Here is a 20,142-nt window from a genome sequence, read left to right on the forward strand (position 1 = left end):
GCTAATAGTGGGTAATGGCTACTGTAGGATGGCCTTGCTGGATGGTACAGATGGAGACACCTGTTCCTCAGGTACCCTGCAGAGGCCAAGTGCCTGCTCAGAAACCTTGAGGAGGAATTCTGAGCCCTTAAATAGCTACAGTGCATCAGCAGAGAATTGATTCATGTCAAGAGTCAGTGTGAGAAACTAAGAGACATCAAGATCCTGGTGGACCATCCCAGGAGTAGCTAACAGGATGCTCAGAGTCACAGAAAAGGTCCCAGGCCTGGAGACCCTTTGAAACTTGAAATCACCAGCATCTAGTTTACAAATTATCCCAGAGAGGTGGCTTAGGCCCTTACTATAGGGTGGTGGTGAGGTGGCACGGTAGAGTGCTAGGCCCCAAGGTCAAATCTGGCCCCAGATGCTGACTGTGTGACCCTGGGCAAGTCACTTAACCCCATTTGCCTCAGTTCCTCAATCTGTAAAATGAGCTGGAGAAGGAAATAGCAAACTACTCCAGTATCTCTGCCAAGAAAACCCAAGTGGGGTCACAGAGAGACAGATATAACTGAAACAACTAAACGACAAAGGGAGAGAGAGGCTTTAGGAGGATGCCATTGGGTGCAGAAGCATCTAATACCTGTCATATGATTTGATGTGATAGAACCTCTAGAACTCTGGGTGAGAGTGTGAGCCAAAGCCATTGGGGAGTTACCTTGCTTGTAGATTCTTACTCGGGGTATGGCTTAAGAGGGAGGGTTAAGGTAAGCATAGATTTCCATGGGTCTCCTTTTTTAGGGACCAAGGACACCCAACCCCATAGGAACTCCATGACTGGTTTGGAAATAATAACTCATATTTTTATAGCACTTAAGGTCTACAAAGCATTCCCGCCCACAAAAAACCCTCTAAGGCAGGTAGCATAGTATTATTATGCTCATTTTATAGGTGAGCAAAAGGAGGCTCAGAAAGGTAAGAAAGCCCCAAGAAAGGGAAATAAAATGGGCACAATTTAATACATCAAAGCATGACCTGTTTGTCACATGGAGGCGGGGGGGGGGGCAGCAGGGGCTTCAGGTAGATGTCTGGAGCAGGACAAGCCCATCTTTGTAGCCATGGAGTTTTGAGAAGGTCACAGATCAGAGCTGAGCCTCTGGTATTGAGCTTTGGATGGGGTCTCTAGAATCCTAGAGAGCTACAGTAAGTAAGCTTCAGCTAACAGCAATTTGCATGTAACAGCAGTGAGCTCAGAGTCAAGAGAGCTAGGTTCTCCTGCTGGGGACCTCTCACTAGCATTCTGGGTGATCACAGGCAGAGCAAATTTCTTTTCTGAGGTGTACTTCTACCTGTAAAATGGAATTTGTTGGACTAGTTAATCTCCACGGCCTTTTCTACCCGGAACACTTCCCCACTTCCATCCATGGGGGTTTCCTTCCCATCTTTCACAGTCAGAGGTATTTGATGGGCGAGAACATTTCTTCTCAGAGCAGGTTGTTCGTTTCTTGAAGGATCTCCTGCTCACTGGATGGATTGGTGTTTTGTATGCGGCTGAGCCGGGCCTGAAGCCTCTCCTGTTCCTTTTTCAGTTCTAGATAAGAATGAGAGAAAGTGTGAAAGATGGACGTAGCTGGGAACGCCATGATCAATATCCCACTCAGGATGCTGCTCAGGGCAACTACTTGTCCTGGGACGCTCCGGGGCACCATGTCCCCATATCCCACAGTAGTCATGGAAATGATAGCCCACCAGTAGGATGCCGGGATGCTGGTAAACTCGAGGACCCTCCCCGATTCGTTCTCGGCCACGTAGACTAAGGGGGAGAAGAGGGTGACGGCAACGCAGAGGAAGAGCAAGAGAAGGCCAAATTCCCGGGTGCATCGGCGCACAGTGAGACCAAGAGTCTGCAGGCCCAGGGAGTGCCTGGCAAGCCGCATCACGTACAAGATCCGCAAGGCCCGCAGGATCCGTAACACCAGGCCCACCTTCTCTAAGTAGTTGTTACTGCTGGACTTCTCCCTCTCTCCTTGGGGATCATCGGACACAAAGAGTGACAAGTAGTAGGGGAAAATAGCCATGATGTCAATGATGTTCAGGGGGCCCTGGAAGAACTGGCATTTGTTCTTGGCCTGGATAAACCGCAGGCAGAACTCCAGGGAAAACCAAGCAACGCAGATACTCTCTATGATGAAAATGTAATAGCACTTCTGAGAACATTCACCCTGTGAGGGGAGGGGGAGGGAAAGAGAAGAACAGACACAGCAAAGAAAGGAGATCAGTGGGCTGGGTGATGAAGGTCCAGGGCCCACCCCCATGGGGAGTCAGGCAACCTTACTGAGTTCTACTGCTGGTTCTGTGATGAATGACCTGCTTGGCCTTCACAAGTCACCTCCTTCTTGAGGTCTCGGTTTTCTCTTATGTAAAATGAGCATCTCTAAGGTCCCTCCCAGCCCTGACATTCTGTGTTCTAAGGTCCCTCCCAGCTCTGATATTCTGTGTTCTGAGGTTCTTCCTGGCTCTGATATTTTGTGTTCTAATGTCCCTCCCATTTCTGACATTCTGTGTTCTAAGGTCCCTTCCAACCCTGACATTCTGTGTTCTAAAGTCCCTCTGAGCTCTGATATTATGTGTTCTAAGGTCCTTTCTGACTCTGATATTTTGTGTTCTAAGGTCCCTCCCATTTTTGACATTCTGTGTTCTAAAGTCCCATCCAACTCTGACATTCTGTGTTCTAAGGCCCCCTCCCAGCTTTGACATTTTATGTTCTAAGGTCCCTCCCAGATCTGATATTCTGTGTTCTAAAGTCCCTCCCAGCTCTGACATCCTATGTGCAAGGATCTTTCCAAACCATAACATTTTATGAATCTTTAATTCTAGAGCAAAGAAAATCAAAGGAAGTCAACTATATTCCTTATGCTGCCTTCAGAAAGAGGAGTTCTGATTACTTCAGTCAGATAAATCATCTGATACCCTTCTATCCAAAAACACAACTCTTTGTGGCTGGAAGGCATTTCTGCTATGATAAATATTTTTGACTGACTGACAACTGCCTCCCTGAGCTTTTTCTCTTAAACCCCAGAAAGACTTGATGTTGTGGCCAACGGAATAACTAACTTCTCCAAACTCACAGTAGCAGAGCTGTAGAGGGAGCCTGGTGACAGGACACCTGGACCTGAATTTTAGTTCTAGCCATTCCTAGCTTATCTTACCTCTCTCAGCCTCAGTTTCCTTACTTGCAAAATGAGGATAATAGTACATACTCTATTAACGTTGTATGGGTATTGTGAATTAAATACATTATAAAAATATAATTGTCCCTATTTCTACCTTCAAGTGATGGCATGAGGGAGTAAGATACTCCAGGATTAGATGAAAGGCCAAAGAACGCCCCCACCCCCAAATATTCATTGATCTAGCATTTTCTTTATTTTTGCAGGGCAGTGAGGGTTAACTGACTTGCCCAGGGTCACACAGCTAGTAAGTGACAAGTGTCTGAGGTCAGATTTGAACTTGGGTTCTCCTGAATCCAGGACTGGTGCCTTATCCACTGTGCCACCTAGCTGTCCCAATCCAGCATTTCTTAAACTCTTACTAAATGTAAAACTCCAAATGATGGTCAGTTGGAACCAGCCTCTGTACTCAAGAAGCTCACACTAATAAGACTCAGAAACAGATGAATTTGGAGTCAGGAGGCATAGATTCAAATTCTGCCTCTGCTGTTCACTTGGTATATGACTTTGGGTGAATCACTTCCCCTTTTCTGAGTTCAGTTTCCTTAGATGCAGAGAGAGAAGACTGGACTAGATGGTATCCAAGGTCTTGTCCCAGTCCTAAAAATCTGTGATGTGACTTATAAATAATAATGCCAGGGGAGAGGGTAAGCGGCTTGTGACTAGGCTTTAAAAAGAGTTGTCTTTGCATGAGCATGAGGTCTTTCCCCTTATCTGAATTTTTTTAAAACATTGGCTGCTGACATGTGACATACTAAGAAAGTATGCCTGGCCATCTGGGACTCCTGAAGACCTTCCCCCACTTCCTCCCTCACCCCAGCTAAAGGGGGTGAAGAATCCTATTCAATGGGATCAGTGGGAGTTACCAAGTCCCACCTCAGCCAATGGGAGTAGAGGTAAGCTCTCCCTGGAAAGGATGAGATTAAAATAGCTTATACAACTCTCTAGGGACTGAAGAAATACAGCATCATATTTGCCAAAAGGTATATTCATGCACACACACACACACACACACACACACATCATCATTATCATATCTTTTAATCCCCCCAAAAAGTCCACCGGTACTGGGATGAGAGACCTTAGCAGACCCCTTTAGGCTGGTTGGAGCACCATAAGTTTCCTGCCACTCTAGAGGACAAAACTAACTCAGATGGGGTTTTTTGAGGCCCTAAGAGGTTTAGGCAGGGCAGGTCCTGAGGTCCCCACAGAAGACCCACATGTTATTTTATTTTATTCTATTATTCTTCTTTACTACCTGTCTGCTAGATTCCATGAAAACAACAACAGGGTCTGCTTGGGTATCATTTATGCTGGCTAAAAAATAAGCATTTGGACCTCATTCTATAGATAAAGTTGGACTCAAATCTGGGAAGACCTGGGTTCAAGCAAGTCTCTGACAAATGACAAATGAGGACAAAAGAGGAGGAAGGTTCTTAAGGACTTCCTGCTTCTGGCGTCTAAGTAATTCACTGTCCCTGTTTGCCTTCTTAACCTAGGTTGCTCTGTGATATCCCTGGGAAGGGTTATTGCGTGGGGAGGGTGAAGGATGGTGTAGGAGCTCTCCCAAAATGGTAGTGAGGAGCAAATTACTCTCCAAGGAAAGGAAAACAGGGATCATGGTCATGTGAACTGGAAGAATCCTTAGCACAGAGAATATCAGAGCTGGGAGATCTCTTGTTGTTGAACCGTTTCAGTTGGTTCTGACTCTCTGTGACCCCATTTAGGATTTTCTTGGCAGAGATACTAGAGTGGTTTGCCATTTCCTTCTCCAACTCACTTTATAAATGAGGAAACTGAGGCAAACAGGGTTAAGTGACTTGCCCAGAGTCACACAGCTAGTTAGTATCCGAGGTTAGATTTGAACTTAAGTCTTCCTGACTCTAGGCATGCTGTTTTGTCCACTATACCACCTAACTGCCCGGGAGGGCCCTTAGTACAAAATAATAACAACTAGCATTTCTGCAGCATTTTAAGGCTTGCAAAACACTGTATAAATATTGCCTTATTTCATCCTCCCAAAGCCCTGGGAGGGAATAATTTCCATTTTATAGATGAGACAACTGAGCCGATAGAGGTTGATTTGCCCAGGGTCATACAGGTAACTATTAAGTGTCCAAGGCTGGATTTGAACTCAGGTCTTTCCAACTTCAAGAGAAATGCTTAATCCATGGTGCCATCCAGATACTTCTATCACAGAACATAAAATATCAGCACTAGAAAGGACTTCGAACCATAGACTCATAGTTCTAGAGTCAGAAGGGACTTGAAAGGCTACCTGGTCCAGCTCATTTCTTTTGTAGAAGAGGAAACTGAGGCCCAAGGAGGTGAACTGACTTGTGCACCCCACTGTACTTAGTGCTGGAGGAAATAGAAGGTTTAACTAAGAATAAGTCATCCCTGAGCAGTAGGGTAACAGCTATGATCTAAGTGGAGAAATTATGTTTTAGCTAATATGTTGGAGATAAATGGATATGAAAATTGGCCTTTTGTCACAGTGTATTTTAAGAGAAAAGCATATAGTATTTTAATTAAATTCTTATACTCTTAACTTTCTTTGCATACATAGAAAAGCAGTTCACAGAATCACATAATTTTTGAGTTAGAAGGGGTTTCCATGGCTATGTAGCCAAACCCATCCATGAAAGAAATCCTCACTGTGACAAATCAGAAAGTGGTCACTAGCCTCTGCCTACTGACATCTAGGTCAGGGGAGTCCAACACCTCTTGAGGTATCCACTTTTGGACAGCTCCAACTAGTAGGGTACCATGCTTACAATGGCTTTTTTTTTTTTTTTTTAGTGAGGCAATTGGGGTTAAGTGACTTGTTCAGGATCACACAGCTAGTAAGTGTTAAGTGTCTGAGGCCAGATTTGAATTCAGGTACTCCTGACTCCAGGGCTGGTGCTCTATCCACTGTGCCACCTAGCTGCCCCTACAATGGCTTTTGCAGATTCTATCCTTTGCTCCTGGTTCTGCCTTCTGAGGTCAAACAGAACCAATCTGATTCCTCCTTCACATGATGATACTTCAGATCCTTGAAAGCACCCATCATGTCATCCCTGAGCCTTCTCTTCTCCAGGTGAAAGATTCCTTCGACTGTTGCTTGGATGACATTGACTCATGACCTTCACCATCCTGGGGGCCCTCCTCTGAACACTCTACAACTTCTCAATGATCTTGAGCTGGCCTCTATGAGCCCAATGATCATTGAACTTGATCTGGGCTTTGACATAATACTCCAGATGAAGTCTGATAGGGTAGAATATAATGGTACTATCACCTACTTATTCTTGGAAGTGACAGCCCTTTTAATGCAGCCCAAGGTCCCAAAAGCTTTTGTGGTTGTGTCCAGTTGTTTCAGACTATTTGTGACCCCATTTAGGGTTTTCTTGGCAAAGATACTGGAGTGGTTTGCCATTTCCTTCTCTAGCTCATTCTACAGATGAGGAAACAGGGTGAAGTGACTTGCCTAGGTTCACACAGCTAGTAAGTGTCTGAAGTAAGATTTGAACTTAGGTCCTCTTGACTCCAGGGCCAGAGATCTATCCACTGTGCCACCTAGCTTCCCATGGTTGCTATACCACACTGCTTACTTATACTGAGCTTGAAGTCTACCCCTCAAGATCAGAATAACTGCTCTTTAACCAAGTACACTTCATCTTGTATTTATGAAGCTGATTTTTTTTTTTGCTCAAGTGTAAGACTTTACATTTATCTAGATAAATGTGCTGGTAAATGTTTAGTAACTAGCTCTCAAAAATGTATGTACAACACACTTTTAAGTTTAATAGGCATTATTAATATTTTCTCCATCCCTTTTGTTAAGTCTAAGCAATCTACAAAATAATAAATCAAGCCCTGGTTTGTAGCATTTATGGATTTCTGAGGTATAAATGGTCACAGTGAAAATTCAACAATCAACTCTCAGGAGTCAGTAAGAGCCAACTCTAGCATACCCCTGAATTTATCCCTATTCAATTTCATCTTATTGAATTCAGACCCATGTTCTAACCAGTCAAGATCTTTTTATATCCTGGCTTTATCACCCAGTATGTGATAACTGTCCCTCCTAGCTTTGTGTCATCTGCAAATAAAATGAATCTACCATGATATCTCTGCCTTCATCCATGTCGTTGATAAAAATGTCATGAAGCACAGATCCCTGATGCACTTAGCTGGAAACCTTCTGCCATGTAGACATGGACCATTAACATGTACTCTTTGAGTCCGGCTAGCCAACCAGATTCATCTGATTGTATCGTCTGTTACAGTATGAGGTACTTTATGAAAAACTTTTCTAAAGGTTGGGTAAACTATATCTACAGAATTCCTTTCATCTGCTAGTTTAGTAATCCTGTCCAAAAAGGCAATGAGGTTAGTCTGGCACAACCTGTGCTTGGTTAAACCAGGTAGGTCTTTGCCATCACTACTTCCCTGTCTAGCTCTTCACTAATGATATTTTCTAGAGTTTTCCCAGGAATCAAAGTCAAGATCACAGGCCTATGATTTGAGGACTCTATTCTCTTCTCTTTTGTGAAAATCAGGATGGGATTTGCCCTTTTCCAATCTTACACCTCTCTTGGTTGCCATGATCTTTCAAATATCATGAGCAGTGGCTTAGCAATCATATCTGCCAGTTCTTTCCAAAGCCAAAGATGGAGTTCATCCAATCTAGGTGATTTGAATTTATAGAGGGCAGTGATGTATTCTCTTGCTATCTCCTTACTTATCCTGGGTAACCAATTTCCTGGCAGTCATTTCTAACATAAAGCTCATTTTCCTTTGCTTAGGACAGAGAAATGGAATAAGGAATGAGCAGCCCTGCCTTGTCCCTTATCATCATCACATTTACATCATTCCAAAGTCCTGTTCCTTCTTTGATCATCTTTTTTTTCTCCTGATATAGCATAAACAACCTTCTTCCCTCTCTTTGGATTGTCCTTAGCTTCCCTTGGCAGCCTCAGCTTATTCTCAGATCTAATCTGCCTCTTCCCATAGAAAATTTCAGTTCCTTTTTCTGGTTGCCTAAACCTGTGCATTTGCACAGAGACATTTAAGGCTATGGATTTTACTTTACTTTGGGTTATTTTCTTAGATTTTGTCTCCTGTGATTTTCTGGATACTTCAGCTGCTATTCTTTTTTGTTTGTCTATTTTCAAATTATTTTTTGTTTCATTTTGTTTTTCTTTTACAAATTTTCTTTTTAGCTGGTATTCCTCAACTCCTTTCTCCTTTGCTGCTCTCTAATCTGAGGGATATACTTCCCCCATCCTTTTCAGTCTAAAGTCCCTTTGATTCGATTTGTCAGACACCTGGCAAATATATTGTCACCATTCTTTGTTAGGTGTGTGCCCTCTCTGGCCAGGAATCTCTCAACCCTATGGTATGAGCTCCGGCCCAAAACCCATTTTCAGAAGCCACCTTCTTTTCCAGCTGTTCACTTTCCAGATTAAATTTTCTCTTTTGCATTCCTTTCCTTCAATGGGCAAATGGTGAGGGAAACATAACCTCTGCCCTTGTTGTCTTCGGTTTCTTGCCCAATACTTCATAATTGTTGGCAGCATTTTTAGCTTCCTTTTGTAAGCAACATATATGCCTACTTAAATCATAGAAGCAGGTGGTGATGATCCATTTGGATAAGTCTTGGGAGGTTCTCTGTGATATGCCCTGGGAAGCCAATGGAGCTTTCTCTTTTTGTTATCAGGTCAAGAAACAGGTGCCTTTGCCTCCCCTCTCCCCGCCCCCCCCCCCCCCCCAAGGAGCAGGGAATGACCAACTATGATTCTGATTCTCTTCTTCCTCTGCTTCTTACTGGACAATCTGTTCCCAGTGGCTTCTCTGCCTCTACAATATCATTCGTGGGGGGATAGGCAGGTTCTTTTTCCTCTGGGCATTCAGCTCTCTCCTTTGAGGCAAGAGCCTCAAATCAGATTTTAAGTTCTAATTAGGAAGCTGTCCCTTTCCTTCTCTTTCTCCTCTGTGTTATATTTTCCCAATCTCCATCATCCTGACAAGGGTCAAGCCTCCCCTCTTCCACCTCAGCTTTCTTTTTTGTCTAATGAAACCTTGTTTCTGTTCCCCTTAAGAATACATCGTTGTCCCTTGCAACCTGGAACACAGAGATGTGTTCTTGGAGACCTTTAAGCACATGGCTTTTGACTGTCATTCTGGGTTGATTTGGGTTGACTTAGAACATAGGTGAAGTGGCACAGTGAGTAAAGTGACAGACCTGAAGTTGGGAAGACCTGAGTTCAAATTTGGCCTCATGTATTTACTAGTTGTGTCACCCTGGGCAAGTCACTTTTGCTTGCCTTAGTTTCTTTATCTGCATAATGAGGATAATACCTAGGTCCCAGGGTTGTTGTGAGGATCAAATGAGATATTTTGTAAACCTTAAAGCCCTATATAAATGCTAGTAGTTCCTGGGCTGTGATTGGCAGAAATACAAACACCACACACTCCATAGAAATCACCACTCAATTTCCTCTTTTCTCCATAATGGTTGAAATTGTCAGCCTTTTTCCTTTGAACAATTGGTGGATGTATATACGTTAACCCTGCCAATGATCACCTCTTAGTTTGACAAGCCCAGTTGAATTCTTCTTCCTCTCAAGGACTTCACAGGCACAGCCAGACCCACCTCCTTTGCAACCTGGTTTCTAACCCTCTATTTCATTAGTTTGGTTCTGTCTTTAGAGTAAAAGTGACTTAAAAGTAGAGACAGCCCACCATTCCTAGCACAGAGTCAGCACTTGGCATTTCAGTTCAATTCAACCACTTTTATGTGAAGGGTAGTAGGAATTCAAAGAGAAAATGAAACCATATTTGATCTCAATATTTTGGATGAACAATCAAATATAGAAGTAGAATGATTCTCTAATCCCCAACTTTGGAGTCAGCTCCATACTCTAGTTATGGCCACAACACAGTATAGTAGAATGAATACTGATTTTGGAGTCAGATGCTTTATTTCAAATCCTGGCTCTGATACTTGGTAGCGGTATAACTTTAGGCATGTAACCATGCCAGTCCTTGTTTCCTTAGCTGTAAAAATGGAGAGGTTAGACTAAATACTATTTTTTTTTGCAGGGCAATGAGGGTTAAGTGACTTGCCCAGGGTCACACAGCTAGTAAGGGTCAATTGGATGTCTGAGGCTGGATTTGAACTCAGGTCCTCCTGAATCCAGGGTTGGTGCATTATCCACTGTGCCACCTAGCTGCCTCCTGCTTAAATGTGGGAGTCACAAAAATTTGGCAACAGTAAAAGGGTATATATACATATATATATATATATATATATACATATATATATATATATATGTCCTGGGTAGCATAAAAATTTCTTGGGCGAAAAGGGGTCATGAGTTGAAAAAGTTTAAGAAGTCTTGGACTAAATGACTTCCAATCTATATCTTACCATTCTGTCCTGAGTTTGAAGACCCAAGGAGCAGCATCCTAGAATTATCTGGACCTTGGCATCTTTCCCTTTAGAATGTAGGATTCTTGAGGGCAGGGACTCTCATTTTGACCTTTGAGTTTCCCAGACCTTAGACTACTTGGCACATAGTTAGGGCTTAATAAATGTTTGTTGATTGATTGAGATCATAGAAAAAATTGTATAATAAATAATAACAACTTTCAATCAATCACCAAACATTTATTGAACACCTACCTAGTACATGCAGCATTCTGTGAAGGATACAAAATTATATGTAACTGTCAGAGCCCTTGAAAACCTTAAAATCTAGATGAAAAGACAAGATATGTCCAGAAAAAACCGATAAACATGATATAAGACTCAAATTTTAATGTTGTTATTTCTTACCTATGTGATCTTGGGAATGCTATTTCACTTCTCTGTCTCTCAATTTCCTCATCTGAAAGATGGTATTAGATCAGATGACCTCTAAAGTCCCGTCTTCCTCTATATACCCTTGTAGCCTAAAATGTTCAATAATACATGAGGGGCATAAAGAGTGCTATAGGAGATTAGAGGAAGGAAAATGAAGTCATTGTGGGCTGGAATGGTCATGGAAGACTTCCTGGGGGAAGCTTTTTCTTTTTTTTTTAAGGCATGAGCAAGATCCAAATAACCAGAGATAAAGAGATTTGGGGTGGGGGTGGCGTTAGCAATGCTAGAGAGATGAAACTTCATAAGGTCTGTTGAGGGGTGGGCAAACAGCCCCATTTAGCTCCATCAGAAGGCGTGGGTGGAAAAGTAATGGAAGATAAGGATAGAAAAGTAGGTTGGAACCAAATTGTTGATGGTCTGGAATGCTAGGCTAAGGAGTTTCAACTATTCTGGAGGCAAAAAAGAATGATGAAAAGTTATTGAATACAAGTGTGACATGAGAAAAAAGTGGAGTATCAAGGAAAATCAATATGGCAATTCTTGTACTGATGATTACGAGGGATCATTGACTAAGTAAATGTCAGGGTTAAATATCTTGTCTTGGAAAAAATGGGGATGTTGAGAGATGGTAATGGTGATGAGGAATAGAATACTAGTTAAGAAGGCTGAATAGAAACAACTAATGAATTCCTCCGGGAAGAAAAAATATATAATAACTGAAGCTTTGCAAGTAAATTGGACTTTTTCTCTGAGCAAAGACAGAGGAATAATGGATTTGTTTTGTCTGAAACTTGCTTGCTAGTATGGAATCCTCTATACATTTTCCTTCGGAGTCCCAATTTGATCTAGAACTACTTTCAGAAACTGTGTAAGTGAAAGTAACAAGGTTTTACACTGGATATGATAGAGCACAAAGGTCAAGAGCTTTGTTGCATGGTAAAGGAATAGGTGAGGAGGGTAGGAAGCAATGGATTCTCCCTATTTGCTTACTTTTGTTCAACTTAACTTGCTTTTTCATTGGAGAGAATCTTGGGCATAAAGTGGATTTCATAGCTTTTGGCACCACATCGCTGTGTTTTTGGTCAGAGTTCCCAATTTAGGTTTTGTAGGCGTGTTATATCCATTAAGATTAAATAGTAGTTGCAAAGAATTCGTTACTCTAAGCCAAATAGTTGTTTGAGACCTCAAACTTTTCATAAGAACCAAATACAGATAGTGAAAAGAACACTTAGTGTAGCCTGGGACACTTTAGTTGCCTTTCTTTCAGCAGCGCTTCATTATGTTTGGTGGCTCATATCCTCACTTTCAGGCTGAAAAGTTGTTAGCTTGCCTTTTCCAAGAAGAGGCTAGAAAGCCTCTACACCATAAGAATGTCATTACACCATAACAAACTAGAGCCAAGACCCTAGTAGATGACCCTGAAGAGCCAAAGCACAAAAGATGGTGACAGAGAGAAACTTAAATAACCATGGGTTCAATGGGAACACACAGCTAAGACATGCATCCAGCAGAGACAGGACTTAGCAGAGACAAAGTACCTATCAGAAGCAACTTACTCATTAAAAAGCAACAGAGGGTAGCATGATGACATTACTTGAGAACATTGGTAGCCCTACAGTATTGGTGTTTTGAATTGTTCTGGACACACTCATCCCTTCTATGTATGTCCTAATCACACAAAATTATAAGCTCCTGGAAGGCAGGAACTGTATTTTGCCTTTTCTTTGTATCCCTAGAGCTTAGCACAATGTTTGACATGTAGTAGGTTCTTAGTAAATGCTTATTGATTGACTGATTGACACAGGTTCCTGTGTTTCGTATTTGTTCCTTGGTTATATGTGTTCCTTATGAATTTGCTCTCCATGAGTATTCCCTGGTCATGCATATTTTATGTATGTTTTACACTGGTGATGTGGCAATCTGTGGGAAGGTTTACCTCATGTGTACATGGAAATATTTTTTATTGTTACTTTATTTTCTATTCTCTTTGAGTAAATGTCTTTTGGTCTGAACTAATACATCCTTTCACTAGCTGATAAAAATAAACACATTGGTGGGGGCTTGTGAGCTAAGGTTTTCAGTGAGTACTAATCCACAATGTGCTTTCAATCTGGGGTAGCTCTTCTGGAGGTCTGCAGGTAAAAGGGAGTTTCTTAGATACTGGATTAAGAATCAAGTTAGCAGCAGCCAGGTGGTGCAGTAGATAAAGCACCATCCCTGGATTCAGAAGGACCTGAGTTCAAATCTAGCCTCAGACACTTGACACTTACTAGCTGTGTGACCCTGGGCAAGTCACTTAATCCCTCATTGTCCTAATCAAAAAAAAAAAGTCAAGTGACCTGGGTTCAGGAGAGGTAGTGTGGAGATCATAAACTCTCTTAGGGCAGGGAGTTCATAGAATCATACCTTTAGAGTTGGAAGGGATCTTGGAAGTCATATAGTCCACACACCTCATTTTTTTAAAATTTATTTTTATTTATTTTTGCAGGGCAATGAGGGTTAAGTGACTTGCCCAGGGTCACACAGCTAGTAAATGTCAAGTGTCAGAGGCTGGATTTGAACTCAGGTCCTTCTGAATCCAGGGCTGGTGCTTTATCCACTGCGCCACCTAGCTGCCTCCCACACACCTCATTTTACAGATGAGGAAACTGGAGCCTAGGGAGCTTGAGAGCTGTGTGACTTCCCCAAGGTCAAACAGGGCATAAGTAACAGAGACAGAATTCAAAAACAAATCCTGTGACTTGAAATCCTGCAGTCATCTTTGTTTATCCTCCAATGCCCAGCATAGAACTTTGCATGTGGGAGGTGTTACTAAATCTTGATGAACTTCTGGTTAGGAACTTCTATTAGAAGCAATACTTGACTGGGAATCAGGAGGCTTTGGTTTCAGTTTTGGCTTTATCATTAACTCACTATGACCTTGGTCCAGTCACTTCCCCTCTATGGGCTTATCTCTTTAGTCCCGTTCTGAGAATGTTTGCACATTCTCAAGACTTTCTCCCTGGCTTACAATCTAGGGATAACTTCCTGAAGTTCTGGTGGAATAATAAGTCAGGACAGTGCCTCCTTTGAGCTGCATGAATGCTAGGTCTAGAGCCTTTCCATTTGAATATTCCAGGCATGCAGCAGCCCTCCCCTCTCCAGGCCTCTCCTTGCCCAGGGCTCCAATCACACTGCACTGCAGCAAGAGCATGCTGACTCATTCTGACTGCATTGCTGCTCTTATTGGAATCATTAAGTCACCCTCTCCAGTCCAGCCCGACCCTCAAAGAATGGGAGAGCTGAGTAATGACACATCACTGAGGTTGCCACCTCAATTTATGGGTCCTGAGATGAGAGAGGGAGAGGAAGATAGAAAGAGAGGGAGGGAGGGAGAAAGGGATCAGGAGTGGGAGTGGGCATGGGGGAGAAAAAGATGACCAAAGAAAGAGAGAAAGAGGGGAGGGGGTCAGAGGAGGGGAAAGAAAGAGGGGAGAGAATGAAAGAGGGGGGAAAGAGACAGAGAGTGGGGAGAGATGGGGGGAGAAAAAGGGGGAGAGAATCAGACAGAGGGGGAGGGAGAGAGAAAGGGAAAAAAGAGGGAGGGAGAGACAGAGAAACAGAGACAGAGAGACAGACACAGAGAGTGACAGAGAAAGACAGAGAGACAGACAATGAGAGCCAGGAAGAGCCAGGGCTTGCCAAATTTAAAAATTGTTTTATTTGCCAGAGGAAGTTCCAAATGTGATTATCAAGTCTCATAGGCTCACGGAATGTTAAACTGAAAGGGATGTTTGAGGTCATCCAGTCCAACGTCCTCAATTGACAGATGAAGAAACTGAAAGGAACAGTCCAAATTCACAGGGCTAAGAAGTAGCAGAGCTGAGATTTGAACCCAGAACCTCAGATTCCAAAGCTAGGACTTTTTCTACCACCCTTTTAGGTAGTGAGAATGGCATATTTCAGACTGCTTTGTGCAGATATCTACACTGAATAAATTGAATTTTGGAAACCTGTTAACATTTTGAATTCAAATTCAAATCAAATTTTACTTTGGTCTTGGCATTGTATAATGACTACCTGGGTTTGAATCCCAGTTTTGCTGTTTAATACACATATGAATTTAGGCAAATCCCTTTGTGCCCCATGGGCCTCAGTCTCTCCATCTGCTAAATGGGTAAATTGAACTAAATGTTTCTTAAGGGTCCATCTGGCTCTAAATCCTGTGCTCCTGTGATTTATCATCTGAAATAGGAAGGAGTTTGGTGAGGCAAAAGGGCTAGACTGGGAGTTAGGACAACCGGGTTCTAGTCCTTGTTGTCAAGGGTCAAGTTAATCTTATTCCTGCTTTGAGTCATATAATAGATTTCTCCCCCTTCTTATGAGTATCCTTCCTACCATCTCATGAGCAGCCCTAGCCATACTCATTTACTCCACTCTGTGTCTGTCTCTTTGTCTCTGTATCAGTGTCTCTGTCTCTCTCACCATCTCTCTTTCTTAACTAGCTAGCCCAGCCCTCCCACTTCCCTGTGTGACCTCAGGAAAATGCTTTGACTGCTCTGAGCCTTGGTTTCCCCATCTGTAAAATGTGGAGGCTGGACTCCATTCCTCACTCCCCCACCACTCTGAAAGTCTATGATTTTATGATTTCCAGTGACAGGGAATGCTGCTCTTTCACAATAGTCCACTGGGGGAGACGATAGTCACATATTCCAGTGGGGCTTCCTGGTTGCCAAACACTTGGAACTCCTTTTTAGGAGTATATTTCAATAACAATTCACAAGTACACAAGGAAACCAGGCTTGTAAGGTAGATTAATGACACCTCTGCAGAAACAGTATTCTTGTGTCTCCCTTAAAAGAACGAATATTACAATGATGGGGATCCAGGGGTCTCTGCTTTGCCCTGTGCTGTTCAACATCTTCATTAATTCCTTGGATGGAAGCTTAGATGCCATGTCTGTCACATTAGCAAATGAGGTAAAGCTGGAAAAGGTGGCTGCCACTTAGGATGGAAGAACTGAGATCCCCAAAGATCTCAACAGGCTAGAATAATGGGACATGGTGTTTAATAGAGATAGGTATAAAGTCCTTTACTTGAATTTTATTTTGTTTTTTGTTGTTGTTGTTGGGGTTTTTTTTTGCAGGGCAATGAGGGTTAAGTGACTTGCCCAGGGTCACACAGCTAGTGTCAAGTGTCTGAGGCTGGATTTGAACTCAGGTCCTCCTTAATCCAGGGCCAGTGCTTTATCCACTGCATCACCTAGCTGCTCCCAAACTTGATTTAAAAAACAAACAAACTTGTATAACTATATTTCAATATGATTGGTTTCCTTTATAATTGTATATGGGACTTATTTTATGCATTTAAGAACATTAGTCTGAGAAGGGATCCATAGACACATACAAGTTTAAGCACCTCTAGCTAATGAGAGAGGTGATTGGTCCTCTGTACCCAACCTTGGTCAGACCACAGATGGGAGGATGGGATGCAGGGCATTAAGAGATGTTAAGGAAGACCATGCCATAAGAGGATTGGCTGAAGGAAGTGGGGACCTTTAAGGCCAGACAAATGAAAAGATTTAGGGATAGACACGCACAAGGGCAGCTGGATGGCACAGTAGCTAGAGCACTGGTTCTAAAGTCAGGAGGACCTGAGTTCAAATCTGGCCTCAGACACTTACTAGCTGTGTGACCTTGGGCAAGCGACTTTACCCTGTTTGCCTCAGTTTCCTCATCTGTCAAATAAGCCGGAGAAGAAAATGACAAACCACTCTAGTATCTCCGCCAAGAAACCGCCAAATGGGGTCACTGAGAACGGGACACAACTGCAGTGAATGAACAACAACCCAAAAGCACAAGAGCGGTCTTCAAGGACTCTCTGGAAGAAGGATAAGATTTGTTCAGCTTGGCCCCAGAGAGCTGAACTGGAATCGATAAATGGAAATTTCAGAGAAGAGATTTCAGCCAAACAAAAGGGAAAATTTGTTCGTTAGAACTCACCCAAAGTGGAACGGACTGCCTGGGAGGAAAGGAATAGGCTTCCCTTCCTTGGAAGTCTGCAGTCAATGGCTAGATGATACACAGGAGGAACACCATACAGGACACTCACCACTCTGCAGCCACATATCAGTCCAGGGGAACCTTGACAAGGGTCCCTATGAACTCTAATATGCTGAGATTTTGTGACTTGGTGCTGCAGATGGTGGGGGAGCAGGTGCCCTGGGTTCTTTAGGAGGTCCTGACGATGCTGGACTCTTCCTTCCTTCTTCCTCCTCCTTCCCTCCCCTCTCCCCTTCTGTAATAAAATAGAAAATGCTCATGTGGGCAAAAGTGCTTCTGAAAACTTCTGGCTGAAACTGAGTAACAACTGCCTGGCTCCTACCTGTGGTCATTTGGCTAACTCATATCCTGGAATCCTGCTGATGTCATAGAAAGGGCTGTGGGCCTCTCCACCCAAACTCACTAGCAGATGGTAGACTGGGCTGAATTAATGAGGAGTTCACCTAATGATATCCTGTGTCTTTGCTTACCAGCTGCACTGGGGGCGTGGGGGGAACAACAGCTGCTGAGAAACCTGACTGTGTACTTTTGAGTCTGCCTTGGGCATTGTGTGTGACCTTGGCCCCCGGGCCTCTATAAAATGAAGGGGTTGGACTACAGCAGGGGTTCTGAACTCTCTTTGTATCATGGGCCCCTTTGGTGGACTGGTAAAGCCTCCTCAGAATCGAGGGTTGTTTTTTTTTGTTTGTTTGTTTTTTACATATAAGGTATTTTATTTTTTCCGTTACATGTAAAGATAGTTCTCAACTTTTGTTTATACAAGCTTTACAATTTCATATTTTTCTCCCTCCCTCCCCCCTCCCCTAGACAGCAGGTAATCTGATATAGGTTATATCTATATATCTATATAGATATATATATATACACAAATATATCTATACACATAATAACATTAATCCTATTTCTGCATTAGTCCTGTTATAAGAGAAAAAATCAGAGCAATGATGAAAAACCTCAAAATAGAAAAAAACAAAACACCAGCACCAAAAACAAAAGAAATAGTATGGTTCATTTAGCATCTATACTCCGCAGTTCTTTTTTTTTTTCCCTTGGATTTGGAGATCCTCTTCTATCATGAGTTCCCTGGAACTCTTCTGCACCATTGCATTGGTGAGAAGAATATAGTCCATCACAGTAGGTCAACACTCAATGTTGATGATACTGTGTACAATGTTCTTCTGGTTCTGCTCATCTCACTCATCATCAGCTCACGTAAGACCCTCCAGGTTTCTCTGAACTCCTCCTGCTCATCATTTCTTACAGCACAATAGTAGAGTCGAGTTTTTAAATGCACAAAATAAATTACTTAGGATTACAAGGGAAACCAATGATATTGAAATAGTTACCAAATATCTTTTTTTTGGGGGGGCTGGGCAATGGGGGTTAAGTGACTTGCCCAGGGTCACACAGCTAGTATGTGTCAAGTGTCTGCGGCCGGATTTGAACTCAGGTCCTCCTGAATCCAGGGACACTGCTTTATCCACTGCGCCACCTAGATGCCCCCAAAATATCTTTTAAAGAATTGTTCACAGTGATGATAGACTGTGATAGACTTTGCTCTTTTCAGTGCTACAATGATCCAAGACAATTCCAAAGGACCCATGATGGAAAATGTTCTCCACATGCAGAAAAAAGAACTGTGTAATCTGAATGCAGATTGAACCATACTGTTTCTACTTTTTTTTTGTTTTCTCGTTTTCCTTTTTTTGAGGTTTTTCCCTTTTGTTCTGACATGACTAATGCAGAAATATGTTTAATGTGATTGTACCTATATAACCCATATCAGATTGCTTTCTGTCTTGGGTAGGGGAGAGAGAAGGGAGGGAGGGAGGGAGGGAGAAGAATTTGGAACTCAGAATCTTATATAAACAAATATTGAAAACTCTCTTTACATGTAACTAGAAAATAATAAAATACTTTTATGATTAAAAAATTTTTTAAAGAAAATAATAAAATAAAAGAAAATTTTTTAAAATCACAGACTTCAGATTAAGAACCTGGTATCTAAGCTCCTTCCTAGGTTTTAAATCCTTTGATCCTGAAAACCACTAACATTCTGGACTTTCCTAGTATCTCAGGCTCTGTCTTTTGTCCTCCTCTCGGCAGATCTGCTGGGTTCACCAGTTTTACTGACTCCTCAGTGGATTTGTCCCTACTAGCTTCCAGGGGAAGTATGGGGCCTGAAATAGGCTTTGCCTTTTTCAATTATTCAACTTGAAAGAGAAAGTTCCTCTTAGAAAAGTGAAGTACAGACAACTCCCTGACTGATTGATCACTGACATTTTCAGATGACAGTCACTGGCATCTAAGGGCAATCTTGGGATGCCATAGCACTTGGCTTTTTGCGAGTACAGATTAGCCATCCTTGGAAATAGCTTGTTTATAAAGGAAAAGAATGTGAAGCGGGACCCATGTTCACAGGTCCACAGATTTAGAACTGAAAGGGAACTTTCTTTTCTTTTTTCTTTTTTTTTCCCCCCAGGGCAATGAGGGTTAAGTGACTTGCCCAGGGTCACACTGCCCCAAACAGTAAACTTTTTAATTTTTTTGGTGAGGCAATGAAATGAGGATTAAGTGACTTGCCCAGAGTCACACAGCTAGTGATTGTCAAGTGTCTGAGGCTGGATTTGAACCCAGGTCCTCCTGAATCCAGGGCGGGTGCTTTATCCACTGCACCACCTAGCTGCCCCTTGAAAGGGAACTTTCAATTGAAATTGGATTGCCTAATCCAGGGGTTTTTAACCTGGGGTCTCTGAACTTTAAAAAAATATTCTGCTGTTTTTCAACATAATTGATTTCCTTTTGAAGCTTATTTATTTTGTGCATTTAAAAACATCATTTGGGAGCAGGTAGGTGATGGGGGGAAGCTAGGTGGTGCAATGGATAAAGCACCGGCCCTGGATTCAGGAGGATCTGAGTTCAAATCCAGCTGCAGACACAACATTTACTAGCTGTGTGACCCTGGGCAAGTCACTTAACCTCATTGCCCCGCAATAAACAAACAAACCAACCAATAAATAAAAGTATCGCTTAAAAG

General features: G+C 42.4%; 1 protein-coding gene across 2 annotated transcripts in view; it reads right to left on the bottom strand.

Moving 5' to 3' along the window:
* Positions 1 to 576: 576 nt before the first annotated feature.
* The window catches only part of KCNG4 (potassium voltage-gated channel modifier subfamily G member 4), a 39,957-nt gene continuing 20,391 nt past the window's right edge, over positions 577 to 20,142 (bottom strand). The window contains exons 3-4 of one of the 2 annotated variants that reach the window (XM_043987309.1): positions 1,729 to 2,201; positions 1,507 to 1,570 (exon numbers count right to left, since the gene is read on the bottom strand). In XM_043987309.1, the coding sequence (XP_043843244.1) occupies position 1,570; positions 1,729 to 2,201 (474 nt within the window). In that variant the 3' untranslated portion in view covers positions 1,507 to 1,569. Of the gene's footprint in view, positions 2,202 to 20,142 lie in introns of both variants that reach the window. The other variant, XM_043987308.1, reaches the window with a different exon arrangement.

Source organism: Dromiciops gliroides, chromosome 2 (assembly GCF_019393635.1).
Source record: "Dromiciops gliroides isolate mDroGli1 chromosome 2, mDroGli1.pri, whole genome shotgun sequence".
Taxonomy (NCBI): domain Eukaryota; kingdom Metazoa; phylum Chordata; class Mammalia; order Microbiotheria; family Microbiotheriidae; genus Dromiciops; species Dromiciops gliroides.